Here is a 14,513-nt window from a genome sequence, read left to right on the forward strand (position 1 = left end):
AAAAGGTGGAAACAACCCAGATGTCCATCAGCAGATGAATGGATACACAAAATGTGTATACAGACAATAGATAAACAGAACGTGGTGTATACAGACCACGGCCACACAGAATGTGGCGTATCCAGACGATGGACACACAGAACGTGGTGTATATAGACCATGGACACACAGGACATGGTGTATACAGACCGTGGATACATAGACGCGGCGTGTACGTACCATGAACACACAGGACGTGGTGTATACAGACAATGGACACACAGACCGTCGTGTTTACAGATGATGGGCACACAGAATGTGGTGTATACAGGCGATGGGCACACAGAACGTGGTGTATACGGACCGTGGACACACAGAACGTGGTGTATACCAGTGATGGACACACAGGACGTGGTGTATACAGACAATGGACACAGCACATGGTATATACAGACGATGGACACACAGGACGTGGTGTATACAGACGACGGACACACAGGATGTGGTGCATACAGGCAATGGACAGAACATGGTGTATACAGGCGATGGACACACAGAACGTGGTGCATACAGACCATGGACACATAGAGCGTGGTGTATACCGATGGTGGACACACAGAACGTGATGTATACAGATCATGGACACACAGGACGTGGTGTATACAGACCATGGACACACAGGACGTGGTGTATACAGGCAATGGACACACAGGACGTGGTGTATACAGGCAATGGACACACAGGACATGGTGTATACAGACCATGGACACACAGGATGTGGTGTGTACAGACCATGGGCCCACAGGATGTGTGTACAGACGATGGACACACAGAACATGGTGCATACAGACCATGGACACGCAGACCGTTGTGTATACAGACCATGGACACACAGAACGTGGTGTATACAGGCCATTGACACACAGAACATGGTGTATACAGGCCATGGACACGCAAAGTGGTGTATACAGACCATGGACACACAGAACGTGGTGTATACAGGCGATGAACACACAGGACGTGGTGTATACAGGCGATGGACACACAGGATGTGGTGTATACAGGCGATGGACACAGAACGTGGTGTATACAGACCATGGACACACAGAACGTGGTGTATACAGACGAAGGACACTAGAACGTGGTGTATACAGACCATGGACACACAGAATGTGGTGTATAGAGGCCATGGACTCACAGAACGTGGTGTATACAGGCAACGGACACACAGGATGTGGTGTATACAGGCGATGGACACACAGAACGTGGTGTATACAGACCATGGACACACAGAATGTGGTGTATACAGCCGAAGGACACTAGAACGTGGTGTATCCAGACGATGGACACACAGAATGTGGTGTATACAGATGACGGACACACACAACGTGGTGCATACAGACGATGGACACACAGAACGTGGTGCATAGAGACCATGGACACACAGGACGTGGTGCGTACAGACCATGAACACACAGGACGTGGTGCATACAGGTAATGGACACACAGGACGTGGTGCATACAGGCGATGGACACACAGACCATGGTGCGTACAGACCATGGCCACACAGACCGTGGTGCATACAGACCGTGGTGCGTACAGACCACAGGCGCACAGACGTGGTGTATACAGATGATGGACACACAGAACGGGGTGTATACAGGTAACGGACACACAGAACGTGGTGTGTACGGACCACGGACACACAGAACGTGGTGTATACGGACCACGGACACACAGAACGTGGTGTGTACGGACCACGGACACACAGAACGTGGTGTGTACGGACCACGGACACACAGAACGTGGTGTGTACGGACCACGGACACACAGAACGTGGTGTGTACGGACCACGGACACACAGAACGTGGTGTGTACGGACCACGGACACACAGAACGTGGTGTGTACGGACCACGGACACACAGAACGTGGTGTATACAGGCGATGGAATATGAGCTGGCAATAGAAAAGAATGCGGTTCTAATTTGTGCTACAATATGGATAAGCCTTGAAAACGTCACGCTAAACCCCATATTAGCGAGACATAATAGAACAAATATTGTATGAGCCCACTAATGAAAAAGCAAATACGTAGACACAGAAAGTAGATTCGAGTTTACCAGGAATGAGGGGTGGGAGAAATAGGTACAGAATTTCTGTTCGGGGTGATGACGAAGTTTTAGAAACGGGTATTGGTGGTGATTGCTCAACGGTTGTGAATGCAGTTAGTGGCACTGAATCGTACACTTAAAGAGATTAGCAAATTTTGTTACGTATATCCTACCACAGCAAAATTTAAAGAAAAATCCAAAAGCTGAGTCACTTAACTTCCTTTTAATTACTGTGAATAAACCTAAAATTAATTTGTTGAACTGTTATTTATTAGAAGTTTAGTATGTTCAGAGTATACTACTAGACACTGGAAAATGTTAAAAGGTTACTATTTCTGCCTTCAACAAGCAGTCTGATTAAGAAGTTAAGACTTCAAAATGTAAAAATTGTAGTACGGGAATTGAATTATACTGCCATGAGACAATATGGTTGAATGACTTGTTTACTCAATGAATGCTGTGGAGTTAGTGAAAAGATGTGTCTTACTGCCTTAATCTGAAAAATCTTTGATAAGGAAGTTGGATTGAGCTGAACTTTGAAAAATCACTCCTTTGATGCTGTTTGTAACAGCAGCAGCAACATGGGTGCTTCTGTTTGTAACATAGAAGACGACCGTCTATGTCTGTGACAAGGTTGGCAGTGGGATGTAGGGAAGGACAGTTGGGTTGGAGTATTACTGTAATGATTTCACTTCTCCATAGGCAATTTATCACAGTACTAGTTTTCTGAAAATTGTTTTAAAATGCCCTGTTTCCACAAGTCAAGTTTATTGATCATCTTCATTTTGCAGATAAGCCCAGATAGTTATTTTTTTGCCTCAGTAACCATGTTTATTGTCAGATAACTCTCCACACTCTGAATTTCAATGAAGAGCTTCCTTCTTGTTTAATTGGTGCTCTTGTCTGCTATTCTGAATGAAAAAGGAAAATTAGGCCAGTTGCTAACAATTGGGAAATGGGTAGAAGAAGGAAGTGAATAATTAGTTACCATTTCAGAATATCACTAAACAAACCACTTGCATCTCCAGGTGTTGTTCCTAGGATATTTCCCTTTAAAAAAAAAAAAAGGGCAAGTGAACCTTGCAAAGCTCTCCTCGCAAAAGGTAGTTTCTCAAATTGTAGGTCCATTTTACTTTCTTATGCTTTTATATATTCTACTGGCAAACATACCTTAAAAAATTGTTTTGCACCTCTGTTTTCAAGTACTCTTAATCAAAAACTTCTGCCTCTCATTACTATATCACCCACAATGCTGCTTGACTGTTGCCCTCAGTTTTGTTTAGTTTTTTTTTGTTGTTGTTATCTTTCCTGTCGTAATTAGTGTACCTGGAGCTCCCCAGAACTACCAGTAGGAATTTTTGTCTCCTCACCCAGTAGCCCCCACTTCACTCTTCATAGTCCACACGTTGTTACCGCTCCTTGTCCTGTGACCATTCTTTATTCTCTTATTTGAATCTCAGGTCTTTATTGATTATTTCCCATGCCTTCCTGGTCTCTTTTTCCCTTTCTGTCTCATCATTTTTAACTTCCTTTTCCATCGTTTCTTCTGTGACACCCTTTGGTTGACAACTGCCTTTTCCTGGTACTTCTTCCCCTGCCACCCATGAGCTGCACTGTTTAATATGCTGACAGGTCATTTCGTTGGCAAGAAATTCTTCCCACTCTGAGACTCAGAATGTGTTTGGAGGCCTGGCAGAGGCATGTATGTCCATGTCCTGCATTCTCCTAGGGAAAATTTTGAGATCTGGAAATAAATTACAGCTTCGTGTCTATGAAATATTTTAATAATCTACTTTATTACTTGTAACAGTGCTGCAAAAGTAGTTTTAAATTTGGTTTTTATTTCTGCTTCTAATCACACTTACAAACCTAGGCCCAGACCACCTTTTTTCCTTGCTACACCTTCTTCTTTTCTGTTTTCTTCTGTTGTAGTAGTAAAATTTTCTCCATCTCAATTTTATTGGTTTACATTCTCAATCAAAAAAGGTACCAAGAGTGATGTTAGGATAAATTGGCCAAGTATGTGAAGAACACAGGATTTTTTTTTTTTTTTAATTTTTATTATGCTGTAAGTGAAAGTTTACAAACCAAGTCAGTTTCTCATACAAAAACTTATAGACACCTTGCTGTGTACTCCTGGTTGCTCTCCCTCTGATGAGACAGCACACTCTTTCCCTCCACTGACTATTTTCATGTCCATTCAGCCAGCTTCTGCCCCTCTCTGCCCTCTCATCTCTTCTCTAGACAGGAGCTGCCCACATAGTCTCATGTGTCTACTTGATCCAAGAAGCTCACTCTTTACCAGTATCATTTTCTACCCCATAGTCCAAACCAATCCCTGTCTGAAGAGTTGGCTTGGCGAATGGTTCCCGTCTTGCGCTAACAGAAGGCCTGGGGACCATGACCTCTGGGGTCCTTCCAGTCTCAGTCAGACCATTAAATCTGGTACAAGAATTTGGGGCCTGCATCCCACTGCTCTCCTGTTCCCTCAGGGGTTCTCTGTTGTGTTCCCTGTCAGGGCAGTCATCGGTTGTAGCCAGGCCCCATCTAGTTCTTCTGGTCTCAGGCTGATGTAGTCTCTGGTTTATGTGGCCCTTTCTGTCTCTTGGGCTCATAATTACCGTGTCTTTGGTGTTCTTCATTCTCCTTTACTCCAGGTGGGTTGAGACCCATTGATGCATCTTAGATGGCCACTTGCTAGCGTTTAAGACCCCAGACGCCACTCTTCAAAGTGGGAGGCAGAATGTTTTCTTAATAGATTTTATAGTGCTAATTGACTTAGATGTCCCCCAAAACCATTGACCCCAAACCCCCACCCCTGCTACGCTGACTATCAAAGCATTCAGTTTATTCAGGAAACTTCTTTGCTTTTGGTTTAGTCCAGTTGTGCTGATCTCTCCTGTCCTGTGTGTTGTCTTCCCTTCACCTATAGTTCTTGTCTACTATCTAATTAGTGAAAATTCCTCTCCCTCTCTCCGTCCTTCCCTCCCCCCTCTCGTAACCATCATATTTTTTTCTCTGTTTAAACTATATTTCAAGTTCTTATAATAGTGGTCTCATACAATATTTGTCCTTTTGCAACTGATTGATTTCACTCAGCATAATGCCTTCCAGAATCCTCCAAGAGCGTAGGGTTTTTATCAATATCATGTTATTTGAAACTGTTCACAGAGTCGCGATACAGTATAAAGTAGCTGTTCATGAAACAAAGATTATATATAAACGTAGCTGAGTACATCCATTTTTTAATCCATTTTTTAACAAGGAGAACTTTTTTTTTCCTAAACAGACCAAGACCTATGATTCTGTTACAGATAAATTTATGGATTTTTCCTTTGAAAAGGTAACCATTTCTTCCATAGATAATACTCTTTCTTCTGTATTATCTGTTTTTATGGTTATACCTTGACAAAATGAAAATAATACTCTTTTTTTTTTTTTTTTTTTTGACCTCTTAAAGACACACAGTGCATATATGCTGTTCTACAAACGCATGGAACCAGAGGAAGAAAATGGCAGAGACTACAAATTTGATGTTTCCTCAGAGTTATTAGAGGTACAAGATAATTTGACTTTGGTACCAGTTTAAAAGTATGTTAATTACATATGGAAGGGATAATAATGTAACAGCAGGCTGTGGCAAAGTTAGGAGCTATAATCTAGAGTAGACTTTTTAAAAGACTTTTTACAAATAGTCTTGTTACTACAGAGATAAGTCTGGGGAATAAAAAACGAATGACATTAAAGGGAGTGGAAAAATGTAACAGTAGTAATGAAAGAAAATAAAAAATGAAGGCGCTCATAAATAGGAGCCTGACTGTGGAATATAGCACCTAGGGCAAGTAGTTTTAAATTGTTGAATGAGCGCTCACAGCTGGCAGTGGAAACTGTGATGGCCAATTTAAAAAAAAAAAACCACTGCTGTCGTTGATTCCAACTCATAGCCATCCTATAGGACAGAGTAGAACTGCCCCATGGGGTTTTCAGGGAGTGGCTGGTGGATTTGAACTGCTGACCTTTTAGACAATTCAGGTTTTACTATGCGATTTTTTTTTTTTTTTGTACTACTTCTATCAAGTCTTAACACTGACTGAATTTCGTTCCCTGAACAAACACTTTTAACTGGTATTTTACCTTCACATAAGTTAGTGATGAAAAGCCAAGAGTCGTGTATTATTTCAACTCCCTGAATTAGATATACCAGCAGAATTAGATGCTGAGTACAGATGGCTCCACTAGATTTAAATCTACTATTTATACAAAAATTTATTTCAACCCCTTCATAACCACAATAAAATAGACTGTATGCATGCAATAAGTGCAAAGCTTTGTACCCCAGGATATCCAGGAAAATCTAGACCTTGCTCAGTTTAATGACAGCCAAGTAAAATTTTAAATAAATCCTTAAGAATGATGTATGTTGTTCGTTTCCATCAGCAGTTCTCAAACTTTTTGGTCTCAAGACTCCTTTATATTCTTAAAAATTATTAAGAACTTTAAAAAACTTTTTTATGATGTGGGTAATATCTGTCAATACTTACTATATTAGAAATTAAAACAGATTTTAAAATATTAATTTACTTAAAGCCATTACTTGCTAACACAAATAATATATTTTATGGAAAATAAATATTTTCCAAACAAAACAAATCAGTAATACAAGTGGCCCTGTTTTATATTTTGGAAATCACTTTAATATCTGGTTTAATATAAGTGGCTGGATTCTCATAGTAACTGGCGCCTTTGGTTTGTTGCGATATCACTCAGTAAGTAACCTTTGAAACACCTCATTTTACTTTCATGAGAAAATAAGAGTTAAAAAGGCAGATGACTCCTTAGTGTTACTAAGAAAACAGTTTTGACCATGTAGACCCCTAGGAAGGGCCCAGGGATTCCCAGAGGTCCCTGAACCACTCCTTGAGAACTGTTGGTTTACCTCATGAGGAAAGAGGGCCCCAGGCCTTTGCTGTCCAGAAACAGGAAAAATAAATTGAACCAAGTTAGAATATCCTTGATTGCAGACCTAAACCATCCATTTCTTCCTGTAATTGTGTTTCAGTTTATTAATGTAAAATTGGTTTGCCCGCATATACCTTTTATTAGAAAAATAAAATGAAAATGAAAAAGCACTGTGTAAATTAACGTTCTTCTAGGTTTTAGATATAAACTGGAATCTGATCTTTCAGACCTGCACAGTTAAAATGTAGCTATTAGCAGACTTCCCTGAAGAGTAACATAGGAAATTGTAGAATCATAAAATAGATTAAATAAATAAACATTACAAATTATAATGACTGTTACGGCTCCAACAAATGGAGTGCTCAGAAAGGGTGGTTGGCAGGAGTTGCGGGGGAAGGTGGTCAGGAAATGCGTCACTGAGGAGATTGACCTTCAGCGTGACAGCTAATGGGGCAGCTTGCTCCAGGCAGAGAACATCGTGCATAAATCTCCCAAGGAAGGACAGAATTTGTGTGCACGTTTTAGGAGCTGGAAGAGAACTGTGGTAGTAATGTTGAGAAGGTAGGAGGAAGAGTGGCCCAACTAGAGATTGGACAGTTGTATAGAAAACAGCTAGGCAAGTTCTGGTCAGTGTAGTACAGTATGTTCACATTTGAACACTCCCAGCTAGTGCCACACATATTGTGTTAATTGATAAAATGTAAAAAGAGACCATCAGAAAACAAGATGAATATCTCTGCAGAGCAGACATAGAACAGAACTGAAAGCGCTGAGCTTGGTGGAAACCACGGTGCTTCCCTTGTCCCTTGTCCAGAAGCAGGCAGTGGTGGCCAGTAATTTGGCTCTTGTGGGGTTAAGGGGATAAAAATTAGGACCCAGTTTCTAGATCGAGGCTAACTGCTGTACGCGAGAAGCTTGGAGTGGGACTCTTGGTGTGGAACACGACTGAAGGGAGTGGGCAAGTGCTCTCACACTCCTCTGGGGGCTACAACTTCCTTCCAACTGTGTGCCTAGAAAGACTAAAAGACCAGGTACTCTGAAGCAGACATTCTAGGTCTCTGGTTTCCCAAATGTCACCGGAACAGGGGCACTAATATACAATTACAAGACCTGGTTCTGGACTCGTGGGCTGGGGCGGCAAGTGGAGGTGCCACTGAAAATCTTTTAGGAAGAGATGGAGGACAGAGGTAGGACCTTTAAATCAAAATGAACCTACCATGTAAAATTCCAGAACATGCAGAAACGTACTGCTGGCAGAAAGATAGCCAGCAATATCAGTGTTAGAACATAAATTCATTCCAGATAAAAGTAGTTTTATGGAATTGCCTGACAGATACTTAAAACACGTTTAAGGTGTTCAGAGAGATAAAAGAACACAAAAACCAAAGAACCTGCAGGCCTAGTGTTGGAAATACTAACTTTTCATGATTTTTACAGTGTAAACTAAGAAATTGCCTCTTAGTTCTGCCAAGGTGAATTAAAATTTTTTTTTTTTTGCCAGTTTTTAAATATAAAACCCTCCTCTCTTGTTATCAAAATGCAAAATGGCTTCTGTGGTTTTATTTATTTATATATTTGCTCTTCTTCAGACAGATGAAATTCCAGAGCTCTAATTGTCAAAATTAGAGTTTTTTTTTTTTTAATTGTCAAAATGTTTATAAATGCATTTTAAAAACCTTTGTTGCTTGAGATAGGTAAATAGTGATAAAATTAAAAAAAAAAAAAGTTGAGTACTGCTTTTATATTCCATATACCTGGAAACAGATGAACATGAATTTTAAATATGTGGGTTTTTCCTGTTTTTTAAGAGCAAGTCTTTTTTACTAATAAAAACTGTTGGTAAATGTAATGGAGTAAGCTGCTTTCTGAGGTGTGATGTTAGCGTTTTTTTCTTCAGTGGATTTGGCACGATAACATGCAGTTTCTTCAGGACAAGAACATTTTTGAACATACGTATTTTGGGTAAGTTTGGTAAATTTAGTAATTGGTTTTTTGTTACACATTTTTAAAAATCTTGTTCCATAAGAATTTTAAGTTACTCTTTTTAAATTCCAGGTTTATGTGGCAGTTGTGTAGTTGTATTCCCAGTACGTTACCAGACCCTAAAGCTGTGTCCCTAATGACTGCCAAGGTAATACGTAAACCTTAGATAATTTTGACAAAATTGACTATTTTAAATAAAAATTTTTGCTAATTTTATTTTTTCTTACAGTTAAGCACTTCCTTTGTCTTAGAGACATTTATTCATTCAAAAGAAAAGGTATGGGTTTTATTTATGGATTTTTGTGTCATTTATGTAATTTATTAAAATATCTTTGCTTTTTATTCTCGTTAGCTTAACAGTCCTTATGCCCTGACTGACTGACTCCTCTTTCCTTTCTAGCCCACAATGCTTCAGTGGATTGAACTGTTGACCAAACAGTTTAATAACAGTCAAGCGGCTTGTGAGGTGATGTGAATACTTCAACAAGTGATGCAAAGCTTAAGATTTGGTTTTTTGTTTTGTGTTTCTTTCATTCTTAGCTGAGATACTGCAGCAGAATTTTATCTGTTGTAAATCATAGGGATCCCACTGCCAGTCATTCCTAAAATTACTTGATGGCTGACAATGTTATAATTTATGTATCAAGTCTGTTGTATGATTTAAGCAATTGATTATTGAGTTATTTTAAAATCCTTGGGTTTTTTCTCATCTAATGGAAGGGGAAAACACAGAAAATTCACAAGGCTGTTCTAGACATTTCCTAACTACTTTTGAATGTTGTCAGAAGATACCCCAATAGATCACTTTATATCTAGTTTTATCTCTTCCCGTTTTATTTTGTGAGACACGTCACTAAGGATAGCCTCCTCATAGGTAATTACAGCTTAACTATGTTGACATTTTAATGTTGTGAATCATTTTTGATTGGCTCCCAAAGTGGTATAAACTTCCCTAGAAGTACAAGTCTGAGAATTTCCAGAGGCAGGAGAAAGCAGCATAGTGTGCAGTGGACGGAAATAGCTGAAGATTTTTTCCTGTTTGAAAGGGCGTCTGATTATACGTTGTAGCACTGGAATAGGAGAAGCTGATTAGTGTAAATTTCGAACACAATGGCATAACTTTTTGAACCATTACGAACGTTTTGAAACACACACAAAAGTAGAAAGATAAAGTGACCTTTCATGTGTCTATCTATCATCCACAAATAATACTCTTTCGTTGTTCTTTCATCTACTCTTGTTCCCTATGCTTTCTTTTCAGCCGAAGTGTTTTTTAAAAAACTCAGATATCATTAATTCATAAACACTCAGTATGTATCCCTAATAGATGAGGACATTTTAAAAAATGTAACCGCAATGCCATTCATTCCTGGTAAAATCAGAAGTGATTATTTAATGTCATCTAATAAAACACGGGCCACATTGTACATTTGCTGGCCTCTTCAGTCTCCATTCACCTGTATAGTTGCTTTCCTTTTTTTCCCTCCGTGCCGTTTTGTCATTGGTCCTTCAGAATTTTCCCTGCGCTGGCTGTGGCTGACCGCATCCTCCTGGTGCTGTGGAACACGCTCCTCTGTTCTCCCCCGCCCCTTGCATTTTTTTTTAAACTGGTTATTTAGAACCAGAGGGGTGATTAGATCACTCTTGTTTTTTTCTTAAACAGAAAGACAATGATTCATATGTAGATCATGTGTTATTAATAGGAAAAAAATTCCACAGACGTTTGTGAGAACCAAGGGAAATTTGGAGACTGGATGACGCAAATGGTTAAGTGCTTGACTGCGAGCCGAAAGGCTGGTGATTCAAACCCACCTAGAGGTGCCTTAGAAGACAGGCCTAGTGACCTGCTTCCAAAAGTTCACAGCCTTGAAAACCCTGTGGAGCACGGTTCTGCTCTGCACACATGGGGTTGCCATGAGTCAAAATCAATTCGATGGCAGCTAACAGTAGCAACAGCTTGAGGAAAATGGTATTCCATTTAATTGTGACAAAGAACCACAGGTTACCATCCTGCAGGTTAGGTGTGTGATGTAGATGGCTCCACGGAGATGTGACAAAGAACCACAAGTTACCACCCTCCAGGTTAGGTGTGCGATGTAGATGGCTCCATGGAGATGTGACAACCACAGGTAACCATCCTCCAGGTTAGGTGTGTGATGTAGATGGCTCCACGGAGATGTGGCAAAGAACCACAAGTTACCATCCTACAGGTTAGGTGTGCGATGTAGATGGCTCCATGAAGATGTGACAACCACAGGTTACCATCCTCCAGGTTAGGTGTGTGATGTAGATGGCTCCATGGAGATGTGACAAAGAACCACAAGTTACCACCCTCCAGGTTAGGTGTGTGATGTAGATGGCTTCACGGAGCTGCCTAAGGAGATGACCGTCTTTTATGAGCTTAGATATTTTAAATTTGGGGCTTTAACAATTGAAGAACCTTTTTTGGTAATAAAATAATGGGAACATCAACTAGAAGTAAAATCCTTGTGTAATTTTTATCCCATTTAACAAGTATTGGTTGAATGTTAAAATCAGACTGTTTTTTTACAGTGGTTTTTAGATCGCATGGCTGATGATGACTGGTGGCCAATGCAGATTCTAATTAAGTGCCCTAATCAAATTGTGAGACAGGTAAGGAAAAATATATTTGAAAAAAACTTACTTGAAAAGAAGTGGCTTCTGAGTTAATTTTTCTAAACTTGCCTGTGAGTATAAGGCCCCTGGTGGCGCAGATGATTTGTGCTTGACGGCTAATGCAAAGGTTGGCGGTTTGAACCCACCCAGCAGTGCCATGAAAGTAAGACCTGACAGTTTGCTTCTGTAAAGATTACAGCCAGGAAGTCTATATGGAGCATTTCTGCTCTGTAATACATGGGGCCACCATGAGTCAGAAGTGACTTGACAGTGGGTGGGTTGATTGGTTTGCTTGTTTATTTAGATATCTTAAACCAGCATTTAAAATAGTTTGAAAAGACCTCCCTCTTGTCATAAATGTCATTGTGCTATTGTCTTCACCAGCCTCTTTTAGCAGATCAGTTATCACTCCAACCAGTGGATTAAAATCATTCATATTTCTTGGATACACAGTAAAACCTGCAAAAGCCGGAACCTGTGTAAGACGGAACCCTCAGATGTTTTCCAATAATAGAAAGTGATAGAAAAGTGATAAAACTGCACCCTGTCAAAGGTAGAAAACTTCCAAGACCAGGAAGCAAGGCAGTCCCGTTGAGTTACGGCTCACACAGGTTTCACTGTATGAAGATATAACTACCATTTCTCTCAGATCCTACTCTGCCTGCGTAATGGTTACACTGTTTCTCAGACCCTTAGATATTCTGACCGTGGAGGGCATGGTAACGGCTCTGAAAGTTAAATGAATAGGACACAGCTCATTTCTGTGACTGGCTCTGAACTGTCACATGAATCAAGTGGTTTTCCTTGAATTATTGCAAAGATTAGACAAGGAAAAGTTAAATATTACTAGCCCTGGTGGCGCAGTAGTTGAGAGCTTGCCTGCTAACCAGAAGGTAGGCAGTTGGAATCTATCAGGCACTCCTTGGAAACCCTATGGAATAGTTCTACTCTGTCCTATAAGATCGCTGTGAGTTGGAAGCAGCTTGGCGGCAACAGGTTTTTTTTATTCACTAAGACACAAATTTGCCACTCTGGTGGTGCAACAGTTAAGCACTCAGCTGCTAACTGAGAGGTTGGCTGTTGGAACCACCAGCAACAGCACCAAACCGACAAAGACACAAAACCACTTTGTATTGTTCCATTGCCCTCACGTGGATTCTGACTCACAGCGATCCTGTAGGACAGAGTAGAGCTGCCCCTCAGGGTTTCCAAGGCTGTAATCTTTATGGAAGCAGACTATCATGTCTTTGCTGTGAAGCAGCTGGTGAATTTGAACTGCTAAGCATCAGCTAGAAGTAAAATCCTTATGTGATTTTTATTCCATTTAACAAGTATTCATTGAATTTAAAATCAGACTCTGTTTTCTTACAGTGGTTTTTAGACCACATGGCTGATGATGACTGGTTAGTATGCTGAGCGCTTTACCATTGCACCACCAGAGCTCTTTTTGTAATTGTTGCTGAGACATAACTCTTTTGCCATAAAATTCACTTGTTGAAGGTGTAAATTTTAGTGGCTGTTAGTATAGTCACAGAATTGTGCAGCCACTAGGACTAAGTACAGAGCATTTCATCAGCCTCCAAGAGAAGCCCCATACCCACTCACTGTTGCTCCTGTTTCCCTTTCCCTCACCCTGGCGACCACTGACCTGCCTTCTGTCTCTCTGAATTTGCCTATTCTGGGCATGTCATAACAAACAGAATCATACAGTGTGTGCTCTTTTATGACTGACTTCTTTCACTTAACATGTTTTCTAGGTTTATCCATGTTACTATGTGTTTCAGTACTTCATTCTTTTTATTGCCAAATAGTATCCCACATTTTGGTTATCCACTCATCAGCTAATGGGATTTGGATTGTTTCTACTTGCTGGCTGCTATGAGTAATGCCATTGTGACCATTCACGCAGAAGTTTTTGTGTGGGCATCTGTTTCCATTTCTCTTAGATGTATTTCTAGGAGTGTAATTGCTGGGTTATATGGAAATCCCAGGGTCGCTGTGAGTCAGAACTGACTCGATGGCACCCAGCAACAGCATGGAAACTGTTTTACCTTTTGAGGAGCTTCCAGATTGCCTTCCAGAGCATCCACACCATTTTACATCCCAATTCCAGTTTCCAGATTCTTCACTTCCTTGCCAACGTTTGTTACTGTCTTTTTCATTTTAGGCTCCTGGCGGAGCCCTGGTGGCATAGTGGTTAACCATTTAGCTGCTAACCAAAGGATTGGTAATTTGAACCCAGCAGTCAGTCACTCCTCGGAAACTCTACGGGGGCAATTCTGCTCTGTCGTATAGGGTCTCTGTGAGTTGGAATCCACTCGATGGCAGTGATGAGTTTTTAAATGAGTTTGAGTGGATGTAAAGTGGTATCTCATAGTTCTGAGTTGCATTTCCCTAATAGCTGATGATGTTGAGCGTCTTTCCATGTACTTTATTGGCCATTTGTACACATTCTTTGGAGAATCCCCAACCGTCTCTAATCTATGTTTTTCCGGGATAAACGTAAGTCGTATTTCCTTCTCCTAGGCATTGGCTCTCTGATAAGTAGCAGCCCTACCCCACTCCTCTTTTGTAAGATGGAAGATAAATCTTCTTTTCTCTTTATCTTCCACTAGCTCAGACCATTTTGTGAAGCTTTGTTTTTGTAATCTTTTTTTATGGAAACTAGTCTGTCATCATTTTCCTCTATTATGAAATTGAAGGAGCCGTGGTGATGCAGTGGTTAAGGACTTGGCTGCTAACAAAAAGGTCGGTGGTCGGAACCCATCTGCAACCCCACGGGAGAAAGATGGGGCAATCTGCTGTCCTAAAGATTACAACTTTAGAAACCCTATGGGACAGT

The 14,513-nt window shown here is 40.5% G+C and overlaps 1 protein-coding gene across 3 annotated transcripts in view; it reads left to right on the plus strand.

Moving 5' to 3' along the window:
• Window positions 1-14,513, plus strand: part of USP34 (ubiquitin specific peptidase 34) — a 251,301-nt gene that overhangs the window by 197,756 nt on the left and 39,032 nt on the right. For all 3 annotated transcript variants that reach the window (XM_049870361.1, XM_049870360.1, XM_049870359.1), the window contains exons 52-58: window positions 5,382-5,435; window positions 5,553-5,648; window positions 8,949-9,013; window positions 9,107-9,182; window positions 9,264-9,311; window positions 9,435-9,500; window positions 11,588-11,668. In XM_049870361.1, coding sequence (XP_049726318.1) covers window positions 5,382-5,435; window positions 5,553-5,648; window positions 8,949-9,013; window positions 9,107-9,182; window positions 9,264-9,311; window positions 9,435-9,500; window positions 11,588-11,668 — 486 coding nt within the window. The remainder of the gene's footprint in view (window positions 1-5,381; window positions 5,436-5,552; window positions 5,649-8,948; window positions 9,014-9,106; window positions 9,183-9,263; window positions 9,312-9,434; window positions 9,501-11,587; window positions 11,669-14,513) is intronic.

Source organism: Elephas maximus, chromosome 26, assembly GCF_024166365.1.
Source record: "Elephas maximus indicus isolate mEleMax1 chromosome 26, mEleMax1 primary haplotype, whole genome shotgun sequence".
Taxonomy (NCBI): Eukaryota; Metazoa; Chordata; class Mammalia; order Proboscidea; family Elephantidae; genus Elephas; species Elephas maximus.